This window comes from Bufo gargarizans, chromosome 2 (genome assembly GCF_014858855.1).
Source record: "Bufo gargarizans isolate SCDJY-AF-19 chromosome 2, ASM1485885v1, whole genome shotgun sequence".
Lineage (NCBI taxonomy): Eukaryota > Metazoa > Chordata > Amphibia > Anura > Bufonidae > Bufo > Bufo gargarizans.
The window spans coordinates 399,522,253-399,540,994 of record NC_058081.1 but is presented as its reverse complement, the minus strand read 5'-3'; the positions used below and the strand labels follow the sequence as shown (position 1 = coordinate 399,540,994).

Sequence of the window (18,742 nt, the reverse complement as noted above, 5' to 3'; positions counted from 1 at the left end):
TACCCCTTTGTACCGGTGATCCAGCAGGGTGGCAACCCAGTAGTCTGCACACATTAAAATGTGGGCAACTCTGCTGTCGTTGCGCAGGCACTGCAGCACTGCAGCATGTAGTCGCTCATGTGTGCCAGGCTGCCCAGAGGTAAGGACAAGCTGTCCTCTGCGGGAGGCATATCGTCATCGTCCTGCGTTTCCCCCCAGCAGTGGGCCCTGGCTGGCCACATTTGTACCTGGCCTCTGCTGTTGCAAAAAACCTCCCTCTGAGTCACTTCGAAGAGACTGGCCTGAAAGTGCTAAAAATGACCCCTCTTCCTCCTCCTCCTCCTCCTGGGCCACCTCCTCGTCCATCATCACCCTAAGTGTTTTCTCAAGGAGACATAGAAGTGGTATTGTAACGCTGACAACGGCGTCATCGCCACTGGCCATGTTAGTGGAGTACTCGAAACAGCGCAACAGGGCACACAGGTCTCGCATGGAGGCCCAGTCATTGGTGGTGAAGTGGTGCTGTTCCGCAGTGCGACTGACCCGTGCGTGCTGCAGCTGAAACTCCACTATGGCCTGCTGCTGCTCGCACAGTCTGTCCAGCATGTGCAAGGTGGAGTTCCACCTGGTGGAATACGTCGCATATGAGGCGGTGAGCGGGAAGGCCGCAGTTGCGGAGCGGCAGGATGTGAACACCGGAAGTGCGCACAGACGGCCCGCACTTTATGCAGCAGCTCTGACATGTCGGGTAGTTGTGAAGGAACTTCTGCACCACCAAATTCAGCACATGCGCCAGGCAAGGGATGTGCGTCAAACCGGCTAGTCCCAGAGCTGCAACGAGATTTCACCCATTATCGCACACCACCTTGAGGCTTTAGGCTCACCGGCAGCAGCCACTCGTCGGTCTGTTGTTCTATACCCCGCCACAACTCCTGGTGTGGGGCCTGTCCCCCAAACATACGAGTTTCACAATGGCCTGCTGACGTTTACCCCAGGCTGTGCTGAAGTTGGTGGTGAAGGTGTGTGGCTGACTGGATGAGCAGGTGGAAGAAGAGGAGGAGGAAGCCGAGTAGGAGGAGGAGGCAACAGGAGGCAAAGAATGTTGCCCTGCGATCCTTGGCGGCGGAATGACGTGCGCCAAACAGCTCTCCGCCTGAGTCCCAGCCGCCACTACATTTACCCAGTGTACAGTTAGGGAGATATAGCGTCCCTGGCCATGCTTACTGGTCCACGTATCTGTGGTTAGGTGGACCTGGCCACAGATGGCGTTGCGCAGTGCACACTTGATTTTATCGGATACTTGGTTGTGCAGGGAAGGCACGGCTCTCTTGGAGAAGTAGTGGCAGTTGGGAACAACATACTGTGGGACAGCAAGTGACATGAGCTGTTTGAAGCTGTCTGTGTCCACCAGCCTGAATGACAGCATTTCATAGGCCAGTAGTTTAGAAATGCTGGCATTCAGGGCTAGGGATCGAGGGTGGCTAGGTGGGAATTTACGCTTTCTCTCAAATGTTTGTGAGATGGAGAGCTGAACGCTGCCGTGTGACATGGTTGAGATGCTTGGTGACGGAGGTGGTGGTGTTGGTGGTACATCCTCTGTTTGCTGGGCGGCAGGTGCCAACGTTCCTCCAGAGGCAGAGGCCGAGGCGGCAGCAGCAGAAGAGGTAGCAGGGGGAGCCTGAGTGAGTTGTTTTTAAGGTGTTTACTGCACTCCAGTTCATGCTTTGCATGCAGGTGCCTGGTCATGCAGGTTGTGCTAAGGTTCAGAACGTTAATGCTCTGATGGCACAGCGTGCAAACCACTTGGGTCTTGTCGTCAGCACATTGTTTGAAGAACTGCCACGCCAGGGAACTCCTTGAAGCTGCCTTTGGGGTGCTCGGTCCTAGATGGCGGTGGCCAGTAGCAGACGGACTCTCTTGGGGGCGGGTGTTCTGCTTTTGCCCACTGCTCCCTCTTTTGCTACGCTGTTGGCTCGGTCTCACCACTGCCTCTTCCTCCGAACTGTGAAAGTCAGTGGCACAACCTTCATTCCATGTGGGGTCTAGGACCTCATCGTCCCCTGCATCGTCTTCCACCCAGTCTTCCTCCCTGACCTCCTGTTCAGTCTGCACACTGCAGAAAGATGCAGCAGTTGGCACCTGTGTTTCGTCATCAGAGACGTGCTGAGGTGGTATTCCCATGTCCTCATCATCAGGAAACATAAGTGGTTGTGCGTCAGTGCATTCTATGTCTTCCACCGCTGGGGAAGGGCTAGGTAGATGCCCTTGGGAAACCCTGCCAGCAGAGTCTTCAAACAGCATAAGAGACTGCTGCATAACTTGAGGCTCAGACAGTTTCCTGATATGCATGGGGGTGATGTGACAGACTGATGGGGTTGGTTTTCAGGCGCCATCTGTGCGCTTTCTGCAGAAGACTGGGTGGGAGATAATGTGAACGTGCTGGATCCACTGTCGGCCACCCAATTGACTAATGCCTGTACTTGCTCAGGCCTTACCATCCTTAGAACGGCATTGGGCCCCACCAAATATCGCTGTAAATTCTGGCGGCTACTGGGACCTGAGGTAGTTGGTTCACTAGGACGTGTGGCTGTGGCAGAACGGCCACATCCTCTCCTAGCACCAGAGGGTCCACTAACACCACCACGACCATGTCCGCGTCCCTTACTAGATGTTTTCCTCATTGTTACCGTTCACCACAATAAGAAAAAAATTATTTGGCCCAATGTATTGAATTCAAATTCAGGCATTTTTTTACAGGCACCTAACACTATCTGGCTATCTATTTAGGTACCGTATTACACTAATACAGGCACAGCAGTAACGACAGATTTAGCTGAATATAAATTGTAGGCCTAGTATTTAGGCCCTGGATGACAGGTATCCCTTTTAAGGACAGAATTAGACTTGGAAATGCACGGTAGCGTGTGAAGTTATTGAGGATGACCCTATCAGCACCTTCAATGTAATATTCCCTTTTATGGATAGATTTAAACTTGGCCTGATACAGCAGAAACCACTGATTTAGGGAATTGCTAAATTGGGAATTGTATTTCAACCCAGAACAAAAACTGTGCTTTGGCGGACACTAAATAAATTGACCAGCCACAGCAGTAGCAACAGATTTAGCTGAATATAAATTGTAGGCCTATTATTTAGGCGCTGGATGACAGGTATACGTTTACGGACAGAATTAGACTTGGAAATGCACGGTAGCATGTAAAGTCATGAGGATGACCCTATCCGCACCTTCAATCTAATATACCCTTTTATGGATAGATTTAAACTTGGCCTGATACAGCAGAAACCACTGATGTTGGGAATTGTATTTCAAGCCAGAACAAAAATATATCCTTTGCCAGACAGCAGACAGTATTACAATTGGCTAGCCACAGCTGAAACACCAGATTTAGGGTACTGCTATTTTGGCAATTGTATTTCACCCCTCAATAAAATAGCAAGCACAGCCAAGCACCTGATGTAGGATATAGCAACAAAAAAAACAAAAAAAACACTATTGATGGTTAAATGTATTTGGTGGCAGCTTGTGCTGGCGCACCACAAGACACAAAATGGCCGCCGATCACCCCAGAAAAAAGTGACAGAAAAACGCTCTGAGCAGCCTAAAAACAGTGAGCATTTAAATAGCAGAGGTTGAATGATTCAAAGCTGTAGATCGATAACTTCGTTAAGTGTTTTGGAAGAGTAAATCCCTGCCTAATCTCGCCCTAACAGCAGCAGCTGCATCCTATCCCTACACTGATCAGAGCAGAGTGACGTGCGGCGCTATGTGACTCCAGCTTAAATAGAGGCTGGGTCACATGCTGCACTGGCCAATCACAGCCATGCCAATAGTAGGCATGACTGTGATGGCCTCTTGGGGCAAGTAGTATGACGCTTGTTGATTGGCTGCTTTGCAGCCTTTCAAAAAGCGCCAAGAAAGCACCGCACCCGAACCCGGACTTTTACGAAAATGTTTGGGTTCGGGTCCGTGTCACGAACACCCTGTTCTGTCCCCACATGAAGGCGAATAAAGGTGTAACTGATAATGACCTTGTGACTGTCCTACCTTTGTATCCAAGCAGTGGAGCAGACCGGACTGGCAGATGCTCAGGTTAGATGGATCCAGACGTAGACATGAGGATGCAATCAAACGTGGGTTTATTTGATCCAGAGCAGTGACATACGGTGATGCAGTACAGGAATGCAGTAGATGCTGTGATGTGGATGTCTTTCCTGAGGCAACTGCTGAGGCAGCTGCTGGTCAAAAACTGATGCCTTCACAAGCCAAGGTGTGAGTCTCCAGTCACAAGGAGTGCAGCACTGAAAATGGCTACAGGAAGTGACAAGGACCAAGGCTGCTAAAACCACGCCCAGCAGAGAAAAACTTTATAGACAAGAAACAAGGCGTGCAGCATACGAATTCCGGCCAGCAGATGGCAGCAGAGAACAATACATAGAAACAACATAGTGAAAGAAGATATAATAATATAGTGCATGAATTAAATTTGAAAGAAACAGCACACACCCCAAAATACAGTTCGGGTTCGCTCATCCCTACTCGCGAGACTTCATGTAATAACTTCAGAAATTAATTTTAATACCACTTGGAACCGTACCCGAGTTCGGGAAATGTTTTTTTACAGTACAAATTAATTTATGAAGTTATTACGCAAAGTCTCACAAGCCTTTGTGAAGCAATAACATCGGCTCATCGGAGCCAATACATTCTAATACTGTACAGAGCTCCCACTCTGTACAGTATTGGAACAAAGTTTTATGTGAATCGACTTCGGATGTTTCATCCGAAGTCAATTCGCTCATCCCCCCCCACCCCCCTGACCTGCAACCCAGGTTACTCTGTTGCTAGAGGGAGTGAAAAAAATAATAAAATAAAAAAACACCTCTGCTGTCACTGGGAAGGGCCCTCTCCCATGCTGGGCCCTTGTGCAGCTGAATCAACAGCACAGGCAGTATGTTCACCCCTGCACTGGACACTACATTAGGTTAAACTGACTTTCACTTATGGTGCCATTGAAAAATACAACTCACACCACAAAAAGCAAGCCCTAATTTGGCTGTTCATTTCTCTCTGAAGATGAACCCCCCCCTCCCCCCCCCCCCAAAAAAAAGAAGAAAATTATCACATAAAGGACAAAACTGACTGCAGCATTCAGGGGTTAAACACGGATAGCCCTATCTGTACCAAAACTAATAGACTGACAAATAAAATTATTTAATTGTAATAAGTATTTTTAGCAGTGAAGGATGTGTGCAATTTTTTCTTTACTTTAACCCTTTCCCGACCGCTGCACGCATATATACATTGGTGGTTGGGACTTATTTGCGAGTGCAGCGGGTGCCTGCTGTTTTAACCACCTCAGCTCCCCTAGCTGAAACCCCCTTAATGACCAGACCACTTTTTACAATTCTGCACTACACTACTTTCACCTTTTATTGCTCGGTCATGCAACTTACCACCCAAATGAATTTTACCTCCTTTTCTTCTCACTAATAGAGCTTTCATTTGGTGGTATTTCATTGCTGCTGCCATTTTTATTTTTTTTGTTATTAATTGAAATTTACCGACATTTTTGCAAAAAAATGAAATTTTTCACTTTCAGTTGTAATTTTTTTTTTAAAAACAACATCTATATATACATTTTTCTCAAAATGTATTGTTCTGCATGTCTTTGATTTTAAAAAGAATGTTTGGGTAAAAAAAAATAATGGTTTGGGTAAAAGTTATAGCGTTTACAAACTATGGTACAAAAATGTGAATTTCCGCTTTTTGAAGCAGCTCTGACTTTCTGAGCACCTGTCATGTTTCCTGAGGTTCTACAATGACCAGACAGTGGAAAACCCCCACAAATAACCCCATTTCGGAAAGTAGACACCCTGAGGTATTTGCTGATGGGCATAGTAAGTTCATAGAACTTTTTATTTTTTGTCACAAGTTAGCGGAAAATGATTTTTTTTTTCCTTACAAAGTCTCATATTCCACTAACTTGTGACAAAAAATAAAAACTTCCATGAACTCACTATGCCCATCACGAAATACCTTGGGGTGTCTTCTTTCCAAAATGGGGTCACTTGGGGGGTAGTTATACTGTCCTGGCATTTTGGGGGCCCTAATGTGTGAGAAGTAGTTTGAAATCAACATTTTAAAAAAATGCCCTGTGAAATCCTAAAGGTGCTCTTTGGAATGTGGGCCCCTTTTCCCACCTAGGCTGCAAAAAAGTGTCACACGTGGTATCGCTGTACTCAGGAGAAGTTGGGCAATGTGTTTTGGGTGTCATTTTACATATACCCATGCTGGGTGAGATAAATATCTCGGTCAAATGCCAACTTTGTATAAAAAAATGGGAAAAGTTGTCTTTTGCCGAGATATTTCACATCATGGTTTACCTCACAGATGTGCGTGGTCACTTTGACAATGGCATCTGGGGGGTTAAATGTATGCGATCAACCATATCATCGATTGCATACATTAGATATTAGTTTAACCGCCTCCGGACCGCCTAACGCAGGATCGCGGTCCGGAGGCGGCTGTCTGAGGCAGAGTCACGCGTTGGTGCGTCATCTCGCGAGACGTGAGATGACGCTCAAAGCCGGCCCGCGCATGCGCATCGCGAGATGACGCACCAACGCGTGACTCTGCCTCAGACAGCCGCCTCCGCACCCCGATCCTGCGTTAGGCTACTTTCACACTAGCGTTCGATCGGATCCGTTCTGAACGGATCCGATCATAATAATGCAGACGGAGGCTCCGTTCAGAACGGATCCGTCTGCATTATATTGGCATATAAAAGCTAAGTGTGAAAATAGCCTCGGACGGATCCGTCCAGACTTTCAATGTAAAGTCAATGGGGGACGGATCCGCTTGAAGATTGAGCCATATTGTGGCATCTTCAAACGGATCCGTCCCCATTGACTTACATTGTAAGTCTGGACGGATCCGCACGGATCCGCACGGCCAGGCGCACACCCGAACGCTGCAAGCAGCGTTCAGCTGTCCGCCTGTCCGTGCGGAGGCGAGCGGAGGCTGAACGCCGCCAGACTGATGCAGTCTGAGCGGATCCGCATCCATTCAGACTGCATCAGGGCTGGACGGAAGCGTTCGGGTCCGCTCGTGAGCCCCTTCAAACGGAGCTCACGAGCGGACCGACGAACGCTAGTGTGAAAGTAGCCTTAGGCGGTCCGGAGGCGGTTAAACTAATATCTAATGTATGCAATCGATGATATGGCTGATCGCATACATTTAACCCCCAGATGCTATTGTCAAAGTGACCACGGCATCTGTGAGGTCAAAAACCATGATGTGTGTGGCAGCCTCAGTCCTCCTGAGTGATCTGGGGCTGCTGCACTTTAGTTGTGATGGAGTGTTAAAAAGTGTTTAAAAAAGTGTAAAAAAAAAAAAAGTTTTTAAATATATAAAAATATATATATCGTTTTTTTTAAATCAATTAATCAAAATTTCCCCCAAAATTAAAATATATAAACAATTAAACAAATAAACATCATGGGTATTACTGCATGTGAAAACACCCGTACCATTAAAATATAAAAATAATTATCCCATACAGCAAACGGCGAAATGGGAAAAAAGTCAAAATGGCAGATTATAAATTTTTGGGGGTCGCTTCACCACCCACAAAAATTTTATAAAAAGTGATAAAAAAAATATACACACCCCAAAATGATATCAAAAGTACAGATTGCCCTGCAAAAATTGAGCACTCACACAGTTTTACTGCATAGGAAACATTGCAAAAACAAAACCTATAAAACTGTGGTGGAATTGTGTTGTTTTTTTTTCTAATTCCAACCCATTTGGAATTTATTTTTCACTGCCCACTACATTGTATGCAACTGTAAATGGTGACATTAGAAAGTGAAACTTGTCCCACAAATAACAAGCTTTCAATATGGTTATGTGAGTGGAAAAATAAAAAAAAGTTAAGGCTTTGGGAAGGCTGGGAGTAAAAAAACTAAATGAAAAAATGGAAAATCACCTGGTCATTAACCCATTAAGGACCTCCGACGTATACGTAAGGCGGAAGTCCGGTCCCCAAACATGGCGCCTGCTTGCATGGCGCCAATGCCATCGGGTTTCTGCTATTTTAAATAGCAGAGACCCGTGGCACATGTATGCAATCAGCCATGGCATTTTCGCAGTCCGGAAGTGGAAGTCGCGTGCTTCTGCTTTGGTAACAACGTTCCCCAACTGAGATCGGGGAACCTGTTATATCTCAGAAATAACTCGAAGCCTCAAGCAGGCTTTGTAGCTTATTTGAGGACTATACCAATACAGGCCACGAGGTGGCAGCATTGTATTGGTATAGTGCAGGGATGGGCAAACTGCGGCTCTCCAGCTGTTGTAAAGCTACAACTCCCAGTATGCCCAGTCTGCCTACAGCTATCAGCCTACAGCAGGGCATGATGGGATTTGTAGTTTTGCAACAGCTGGAGAGCTGCAGTTTGCCCATCCCTGGTATAGTGCAAATGAAATCTTCAATTATGGCTATATAACCATCAATGAACTCAATGGACAATCTAATAATTGCCAGTTATTGTCACCCAAGGTGACTTAAAAAAAAGTTAAGAAAAAGTAAAAAAAATGTTTTACAAATATATAAAAAAATAAAAGTTCAAATCACCCCCCTTTCCTTAAAATAAAAATTCTTAACCAATAAAAAAAAATAAACATCATGGGCATCGCTGTGTGCGAAAATGCCCATGCAATTAAAATATAACAATATTAATGGCATATGTCAAATGGCGTAACAGGAAAAAAAAGTTGCACACGCTTCAAATTGGTATCACTGAAAAGAACAGATTGTCCCGCAAAAAAATTTGCCCACACACAGCCCCGTACATATAACTACAAAAAAGTTATAGGGGTCAGAATATAGTTATAACATTCTTTTTATTTCCTTAATGGTTTTATTTTTTTTTTCCGTACTAAAACGCAAGAAAAATTATACAAGTGTGGCATGTTGTAACCATACAGACCTGGAGAATGAAGATTACAGGTCAATTTGCGGTAGCATAGGGTACAGTGTAATAAATAAAAATAAAAACCTTTATCAGAATAGCATTTTTTCCCAATTCTACCCCATTTGGAAACAAAAATTCTGCTTCCTACTGCATGGTATGCAACCGTAAATGGTGCCATTAAAAAGTACAACTTGTCCCACAAAAAAAAAAGCCCTCAATAGGCTATGTGAATGGAAAAATAAAAAGTTAGGACAATGGGAAAGCGGGGAGTGAAAAACAAAAATGCAAAAAATGGAAAATCCCAGGGTCCTTAAGGGGTTAAGGGGTAAAAAGCCTTTACTCTGAGCTAATGATAAAAACAAGCTAGCTTGTTCACAAATACATGGAAAACGTTAAAGGGGTATTTAGAACAATAAGGTCTACCTGTAAGGTGCGAATATGTCACAGTGTTTTGAAATAAAAATATTCTAACCCGTTTCATGTACTTAAAAAAATCACTGAAAATGGTGCACTACAGTGGCAATTGCAATTAACAATATATGGCTAAACACTCAAGCTGATAAAAGGCAAGAGATGCTCAAGACCCCAAATGCTGTTGCGCATTTCTATCTGGGGGAGCATATCCTGCCCATGTGATCTGTTGCTAACTGCAATCCCCAGCAATAGTGCATACAAGGTATCTCTTGCCTTTTAGACCACTGTCTGTATATGTATGCCTGGAGGTGTGGCAACCTCAGGTTTCAATGTGCCTTGATTTTGATCTATGGGTAACACTCAGGTGCACCTGTGCGGCCTGCGTCACATGAGTCAGTGATAGGTAGGACTCACAGCCTCCTTCCTCCTCCCATTGTATGTGTCATTTCACGCTGGAGGTAACTGGGAGCGGTTGGCTGTGTGTCGGACTTTATGCACCTATCATAAATTTGCTCCCCCAGGTAGAAATGCGCAACAGCATTTGGGGACTTTCGCATCTCTTGCCTTTTAGACCACTTTATTCTGTGATTCTATTCATGTACTTTTATCATTTCTAGTAAGAATGTTTATATTTGTATATTTTTTCAGTGTTAAAAGACAAGAATTCCCAAGAAAACCAAGAACATGGCTGAGGGGGATATTACAACTTTCAACCCAATGACAGAGACATTTAACCTTCCCATGGGGAATTACAAGAAGCCAAAGCTCCTTTACTGCAGCAATGGAGGGTACTTTTTGCGTATACTTCCAGACGGAGTGGTAGATGGAACAAGGGACAGGGATGACCTGAACAGTAAGTGGTCAGCAGCTGCTAAATTACTTTTTTCAATTGTAGATTATCAGATGGAGTTTTATCTAGAAAGTTTTTTAAAGGGCCTTCAAATGTGATATCCTTTCAGTGGTGGCCCTAAATTAGAGGTAATAATGTAGCCACATCGTCTGAGCAGTACTTGGGCCTGTCCCTAGTGCAACCCCTGTGCTAGTCACAACAGGTAGAAAAGCTTGTTAAACTAGTGGTGGCATTGTCATTTTCTCATGCTTCTCTAAGCCCTGGTGATCAGCTGTAACTGCTGGAAAGGCAGTGTCTAGTTATCCATGATTAAGATAGATTTTTCGATCAAACCATATTTGTAGTGTCTGGCAGTATGTTCCAGGATTTTTACCATATGTTTCAATACAATGAAATAGCTTTTATGCTGATGCTGAATCAATATTATGTTATTTTGGATATTCATGCATCGGAATTGCCACCCAGATCTGGCCAGGTGGTCTCTTTAATTTCACGGTGTCTCTGCTTTCTAGCCGATAAAGGGAGGTCCTGAGCAGGGAAGCCCCCTCCATGACATCCACTTTAAGGACTCATACACACAAACATATTTTCATTCCGTGTAGGTTCCGTTTTTTTGGGGTTTTTTTGCGGACCGCATACAGAACCATTAATTTCAATGGGTCTGCAAAAAAAACTAAAGTTATTCCATGTGCATTCAGTTTCTGTATGTCCGTATTTCCGTTCCGCAATAAAATAGAACATGTCCTATTATTGTCCTCATTACGGACAAGGATAGGACTGTTCTATTAGGGGCCAGCTGTTCCGTTCCGCAGAATACGGAAAGCACATGGATGTCATCCGTATTTTTTGCGGACTGCAAAATACATACGGTCGTGTGCTTAAGGCCTCAGGCACAATTAGGGTCCATTCACACGTCCGCAAAATTGTTCCGGATCTGTTCTGCAACGTCGCGGAACGGATCTGGACCCATTCATTTTAAATGTGGCCGCAAAAGATGCGGTCAGCACACAGTGTGCTGTCCGCATCCGCACTTCCATTCCGCAAAAAAATAGAACATGTCCTATTCTTGTCTGCAGACAAGAAAAGGCATTTCTATTTAAAGTGCTGGCCATGTGCGGAACGCACATGGTCGGTGACCGTATTTTGCTGCCCTATTGAAAATGAATGGGTCCGGATCTGGATCCAGAACCATTTTGCGGACGCGTGAATGGACCCAAAGAAGACTAGCCAGTGTTGTTCAGTTAATGGGCAGGGCGACTCCATTCTAAGAAGAGGGTGCCCAAATGTGACAACTAAAGGCAGGAAACAAGTTAACTAAAGTGAAACTTTATTTTAGAGATTACAGTATGTTGTTTTATACCATTATTCATCACAGTCAAACTGTAGCCAGACACTGAACTTTACAGCAGACTGTCTGTTATATTAATATTGTTTTTGTGATGTAGCTGTAATTTTGTTTTCTATTTTTAGTTAGATTACAACTTAGTTCAGAAAACATTGGTGTGGTGTGTATCAAGGACACTGGCTCTGGGAATTACTTGGCTATGGACTCCACTGGCCTTTTGTATGGATCGGTGAGTATAATAATTATAAGATGGTTTTACCATTTTGCAAGGTGGACTTGATTGAGTGTGAAGCAAGTACATTTTACTGTTTATAGGCAGTGATGGTCAGTTCGCAGTGTTTGCCAGCAACTGCCTGTTCCCGGTGGCTGCATTTGATTTCAGACCGGCTCCCAGCACAGGTAAGGGCTTACCTGTGCATCGCCGGACAGGTGAGTCTACCTTACTAAAGATGGCAGCCCGCATGTGTTCGCTGGCGAACACTGTGAACTGACCATCACTGTTTATAGGTATAGGGCAGTCTCCAGCATATACTATATGTTAAATTGAATTTCCATGTAAGGCCATCATCTTCTGACATGTCATAAAAGCATAGAAGATCATTTAATTGGGGATGTGAGCGTTCAGACCCATAAAGTTTTTATTATTACTGAATAGACAAATTCCTATTATGTAATTTTTAATTACCGTGGAAATAAAATCATATCTGGGAAAAATGCAAAATGAGATCAAATCATTGTATGATAGTGGTTGCTAATGGCAATAAAATCATGTAAAACAAATGGGACCCATCTCTGTCTCTGAGTGATTGCCCCTAAAAGCAAAGCCTAGCCAACAAGGTCACTGTTACTTACCTAGTACTTCTTGGTAGTCCCTAGATTGTTTGGGATCACTACTGTCCTAGAGTGTCAGTGATACACTTCACATAAATCATCAAATTACTCACATTCGCCAGATTCACCTCACCAGTTTCCTCAGCAGTTCTAAGATGGCAGCATAATTGCTAAATTGGTCTCCAGTGGATTCTGTAGCAATGTCCATTGTCCAGCCTCTTACAAGAGAAACGTATTGGGACGGTGGAGACTTAATTTGTATGATGCCCACTATGTTTTATCTGATGTCATTTTTGAAATGTGTTTTTTAAAAGCCATCTGGATTGTGCTCTCCTCATTTTCTACAGTATATACCAGGGCATACCAGAGGCAGTGACCCTCTTTGCAGGTCTGGTGATCACACTGACATTTAAGATGTTGTAGGTGCACTTGGGAGAGTTTCTACCCCCCCCCCCCCCCCCCCCCCACACACACACACTCTAACCCCCTGACTATCTATGGAGTTTAGATTTTTGGTGCCATCTGATTTGCATGATTTTTTTTTTGCTATTAGAAACCACTATGATGTAATGATTTGATTTATATTTGCATTCTTGTCAGATTGGTTTGCTACGGGGAATAACAAGAAAGCATGGAGCCCAATAGCACAACTTGAAATAGGGACCCATTCCATCAACATCTTCAGCAGCAAGTACAGAAGATGAAGTCTATTTTGTAATATACAGGAATAACACACACAGTGATATCATAGTACAGGTTGATGCCCATGGTGATATCATAGTATAGAGAGGATGCTTACAGTCATGTAAGAGAAGGAAGAATGCACACAGTGATGTCATAATAGTGGTATAATGTGAATAGCTATGTCATAGTACAGGAAAAATGTACATAGCAATGTCATAGTATAAGGTTATTCTGCTTATTGACATTACAGCACTGTGATATGGTAGAAACAGGCTTAAAGGGTTTATGGCACTTATAACTAACTGATTTGCAGGGGTCCGACCATCTCTGGCAGTCCCACAGAGAATGAATGGATCATCCATCTGGATAAGAAAATGAGACCTTCATTCTCGGGATTGGTGGAGGTCCCAATGGTTGAAACTCAACTGATCAGTTAGTTATCCGTCATCCTGTGGATAGATGAATGATAACTTTCATACATGGCACAACCCCTTTAATGCACACCATCTATCATAGCACAGGAAGAAGATAAAGAACTAGCTGACTGCCTCAATGAATACTTCTGTTCAGTTTTTACAAAGAAAAATGAAGGAAAAGGACCTCAGTTAGGAAGGAAGACTACTTAATCTTTTGGTGCATGTGTCTTTACAGAGGAAGAGGTTCTAAGTCAGCTGTCTAAAATTAATACAAATAAGTCACAGGGACCTGATGGGATACACCCAAAGCTATTAAATGAGCTTAGCGGTGGACCATTAACAGATTTATTTAACCAATCACTGGAAACAGGAGTCATCCCAGAAGATTGGAAATTAGCAAATGTTGTGCCGATTCACAAGAAAGGTATTAAGGAGGAATCGGGCAACTATAGGCCAGGAAGCCTGACATCAATAGTGGGGGAATTAATGGAAACCATACTTAAGCAGAGGATTGTGGAACATCTAAAATCCCATGGATTGAAAGATGAAAAACAGCATGGGTTTACTTCAGGGAGATCATGTCAAACTAATCTTATTGATTTTTTTTTGATTGGGTGACTAAAATAATAGATGGCGGAGGTGCAGTAGACATCGCTTATCTGGATTTTAGTAAGGCTTTTGATACTGTCCCACATAGAAAGCTTATCAATAAATTGCAGTTTTTGTGCTTGGACTCCCATATTGTTGAATGGATAAGGCAGTGGCTGAGGGACAGACAACAGAGGGTTGTAGTCAATGGAGAATATTCAGACCATGGTCTTGTTACCAGTGGGGTACCTCAGGGTTCTGTTCTGGGACCCATATTGTTTAATATCTTTATCAGCAAAATTGCAGAAGGCCTCGATGGTAAGGTGTGTCTTTTTGCTGATGACACAAAGATTTGTAACAGGGTTGATGTTCCTGGAGGGATACACCAAATGGAAAAGGATTTAGGAAAACTAGAGGAATGGTCAAAAATCTGGCAACTAAAATGTAATGTTGATAAGTGCAAGATAATGCACCTGGGGCATAAAAACCCAAGAGCAAAATATAAAATCATAGTAGTGTCACAACTGAGAGGGGAAAACTCTCAGCTGTGCGATGTTAAACGTATAGGAAGCTGCTCGGCCAGGACAACAGACTAGGGAGCAGGTCACCTCTTATCGCACCCCTAAAACTGACCCTGACTCCTAGCTGTATGAGCCAACCCTGATGGTAGGAGGGCTCATACTCAGGAACCTACTAGCCCTCAGCAGATCCCTGAGCTAGGAGCTGGGTAAGACAACCTGTTCTTTCTAGACACGGAGGAACAGGAGTCTAAACTGGCCAAACTGCAAGGAAGGGGAAACCTAAACAACCTATGGATATGGCAGGTGAGTGAAAGCACTTCCACACCTACCTGCCACAGACACACTGACTGGATCCCGTGCTCAAATGCTAGTGTCCACACCAAACATAAATAGGACACAGCACACACACATAAACACACAGGAAACCAGATCCATAGCTGCAGTGATAATAGACACCACACAAACATAAAATAAAGATCACGTATAACTTTTATGACCACAAGGGGGGCCCTCACTGGCAGATGGTAAAAGAGACCAGGAGGATGACTCCAGCTTACAACAAGGCTGAAGTACCCCTCAGCTTCAGATCTCAGCAGAGACCCAAGTAGCTGCACCCACACAGACACACACTGGAAAGGAAATTAACCCTTCCAACGCCAGACAGGGTAGTGAAGCCACTTAAAAGGGAAGTGCACACACACATAAACCCCGTGCACACAAAACAGGGAAAGTGCACTCATACCTAGACAGGTTGCCAGGTGCAACCGCATGCACTTGACAGCAAGCTGCCTAGCAAAAGCACAGGCTGCTATACTGCCAATACTATCATGTTGCCAACGGCAACCACACGTGAGGCAAGATACTAACAGCCCTCACCTGAGGTTGACAACTAACCTAACCACTGGCAACTGCATGCGGCTAAAAGAGTCACGACCATGACCATGGTCGTGACAAGTAGACCTGAAGAGGGGACTGTGTCGAATTTCCTACACCCCCTACAATAGTTCATTGCCTTTACAAACTCCGTCTTATGTCTGAGTGATAAAGGGTCCCATAGCAATTGCTATGTTTGGCACCATAATGCCTATGTTTGTGCTGTTTAATTACTGACTAAATCTTGTTGGTGATGCTTACAGATTTTAAGAAATGTTTGAAACGGTGTGTTTTCCCACAGATCTGTCAGTGCTCAATTTAATCCAGACAATGTGTTGCAAAGCAGTAGAGACAGTAGAGAGTATACAGTCTGTCCCTCTAGACTACATATAAAGGCAAGGGTGTTTGTCTTATGTGTGTATGCTACATGTGTCTAATGCACATCCTATGTGTGTACTGCTACATACATACGGTGTGTGTATAACATGTATTTATTATATGACGTGTCAGTTAATAAAGTGGGGCCCATACACAAAACTTGCATAAGGGCCCTTTTCTCAGTGTTCACCCCTGAATGAACATTATTAACTGCCTGAAAGGTACGTTAAAAGCATCTTTATTGATTCAATTATTAAAAGTGTGAACAGGAGCGTAGGGAATATATATATATATATATCTATATATATATATATATATATATATATATATAACTACTACCTCCTCTGTTCACACCACCAAAAATAGCGTCTTCCTATTAGATTGTGGGAGCTGTAGAGCCCATAGGATTAGTGAGGTAGCCAAGTCCTTGTTTTGAGTGGACCACCCCTCAACTCACATGGCGGCTCTACATATATCATAAGTCAATTAACACTGAACATGTGTAGGTGCACTGTATTAACTCAGTGCTCAACGCGTTTCCCTGCCGATATTTGTCGGTGTTTCTTCAGGAGCAAAACATACTGACGGTCTAGTTCAGATATTGCGCTACAACACTCTGGTAGTGAGTGGGTAGCAATAGCGCCAGCCCATCTATACTGTGCATAGGGCTGCCTAATATATATTACTACTACACTCTAACAATGAGTGTCCAGCAGTGAAACCAGCCTATCTATACAGTTTATAAGAACGCTGACTTAGCATTTGAGGGCCGGAGGCTTGAATGTGCTGAATGTGCTTGAATGTGCTTAGACCTAGCACTATGAGGGCCGGAGGTTTGAATGTGCTGCACGCCTGCCATCAGAGGCGTGCAGCGTGATACAACTGAATATACTAAGTCAGCGTTCTTGCAGGCTCTACAGCTCCCACAATCTAATAGGGAGATGCTATTTTTGGTGGTGTGAACACAGGAGGCAATATATATATATATATATACTGTATATATCTCACCACTAGCCTGTTTACCGAATTTTAATAATTGAATCAATAAAGAGGCTTTCAATGTACCTTTCAGGCAGTTAACAGTGTTCTATAGCAGTACATTTATTTTGTATAGTGTAACGGTTAACCTGAATGAACATTAGCAGAAAAGTGTATACAGTTAAAGGGAACCTGTCACCAGGATTTAGGGTATAGAGCTGAGGACATTGGTTGCTAGATGGCCACTAGCACATCCACAATAACCAGTCCCCATAGCTCTGTGTGCCTTTATTGTGGAAAAAAACCTGATTTGATACATATGCAAATTAACCTGAGAGGAGTCCTGTCCCTGACTCATCTCACATACAGGACTCATCTCAGGTTAATTTGCATATGTATCAAATCGTGTTTTTTCCACAATAAAAGCACACAGAGCTATGGGGACTGGGTATTGCGGATGTGCTAGCGGCGATCTAGCAACCCATGTCCTCAGTTCTATACACAAAATCCAGGTGACAGGTTCTCTTTAAATACTTGCCCCATTTTAATATCTGCTTCAGATGTTTCCATTTTTGTAGAATTCCCCCTATTAAGTTTTTCTCTTCCTCCCTCAGAGCATGTAAATATGACAGTGAAAGAACCATAAGATGTCAGAAGTGGTTCTATTAGTGGTAAAACACTACACTACAGTGATGAAAAATGCAAAAAGAGCAGATTTTAAATAAATCCCAGACAGTGCCGCAGCAGGAAGTCCAGGGTAGCTTTGGTTTCAAGTCCTGACCAACAGCAATAATTTGCTCAGCCAGAATGTAGCTCTAACACAGCAATCCTGTCCAAGTTCTCTAAATATAACACCAAAGTTTAGTTTTCCCACAAGCAATAAACTGGGGTTATTATTGTTTTTTTAAGATGACGCAGAATGAGGAATGCCTGTTTCTGGAGACTGTAGAAGAGAATAGCTACAATACATACAAGTCAAAGAAATATGCTGAGCTCAATTGGTTTGTCGGCATTAAGAAGAATGGGACAAGCAAGCGTGGATCGCGGACTCATTACGGCCAAAAAGCCATCCTGTTCCTTCCCTTGCCAGTGTCTAGTGACTAGATACCTCTCAGTGACTATGGTTACTTGCTATATGTGGTATTGCTGTAAATAATTGCATAGTGTTCAAAGACCAAAGTAAGGTATAGAAGAAGTGCTTATAAACCCTAGTGTTATACAAAATGCATAGAAGTCCAGGAGGCAGAACTTACATTCTAATTGTATTCCAGGAAAGTGATTCTTGATGAAGGGGTCAATTTTGAGCAATTAACAATGACAGATATCAGTGAAGGACAAGGGCCCAGATTTACTAATCCTATCAATGGAGTAAACCAAAGGTTATTTTACATGGATGGATAGGCAATTATCAGGAATAAAGTAAACATTCCTGATCATTGCCTGATCATCAGCAGAGATGAGCGCTAGGTTTCTATTCAGCAATTACCTCCGCTGTATGGTGACAAGTGATGAATATAGCGATTGCTTCCCCCACAGAGAATCATTGATCACTGTTTAGACAGCACAGAAACAATGATTTTTGGGGATGGCAGATCAACAGGAGCACCAGATGAACAAGTGTTTTCTTGTTCTTTGAGAGATCACTGGCACTTTTTACACAGGTAAATTACCGGGAACAAACATTTCTATAAACGCTCATTCCCGATAATGAGACTGATTAATAGTCCATGTAAAAAGACCTTTAGGCTAGGTCTACACGACGACATTTGTCGCGCGACATTTTGTTGCACCAATGTCGCGCGACAATTTTTATAATGGCAGTCTATGGTGTCGCACTGCAACATGCGACGTGCTGCGACTGCAACGCGACAGTCGCAGAAAATCCATT

The 18,742-nt window shown here is 43.5% G+C and overlaps 1 protein-coding gene across 2 annotated transcripts in view; it reads left to right on the top strand.

Moving 5' to 3' along the window:
• The window catches only part of FGF1 (fibroblast growth factor 1), a 213,151-nt gene extending 194,562 nt beyond the window's left edge, over window positions 1-18,589 (top strand). For both annotated transcript variants that reach the window (XM_044277779.1, XM_044277780.1), the window contains exons 2-4: window positions 10,039-10,243; window positions 11,711-11,814; window positions 17,764-18,589. In XM_044277779.1, the coding sequence (XP_044133714.1) occupies window positions 10,075-10,243; window positions 11,711-11,814; window positions 17,764-17,958 (468 nt within the window). In that variant the 5' untranslated portion in view covers window positions 10,039-10,074 and the 3' untranslated portion in view covers window positions 17,959-18,589. The remainder of the gene's footprint in view (window positions 1-10,038; window positions 10,244-11,710; window positions 11,815-17,763) is intronic.
• The last annotated feature ends 153 nt before the right edge of the window (window positions 18,590-18,742 follow it).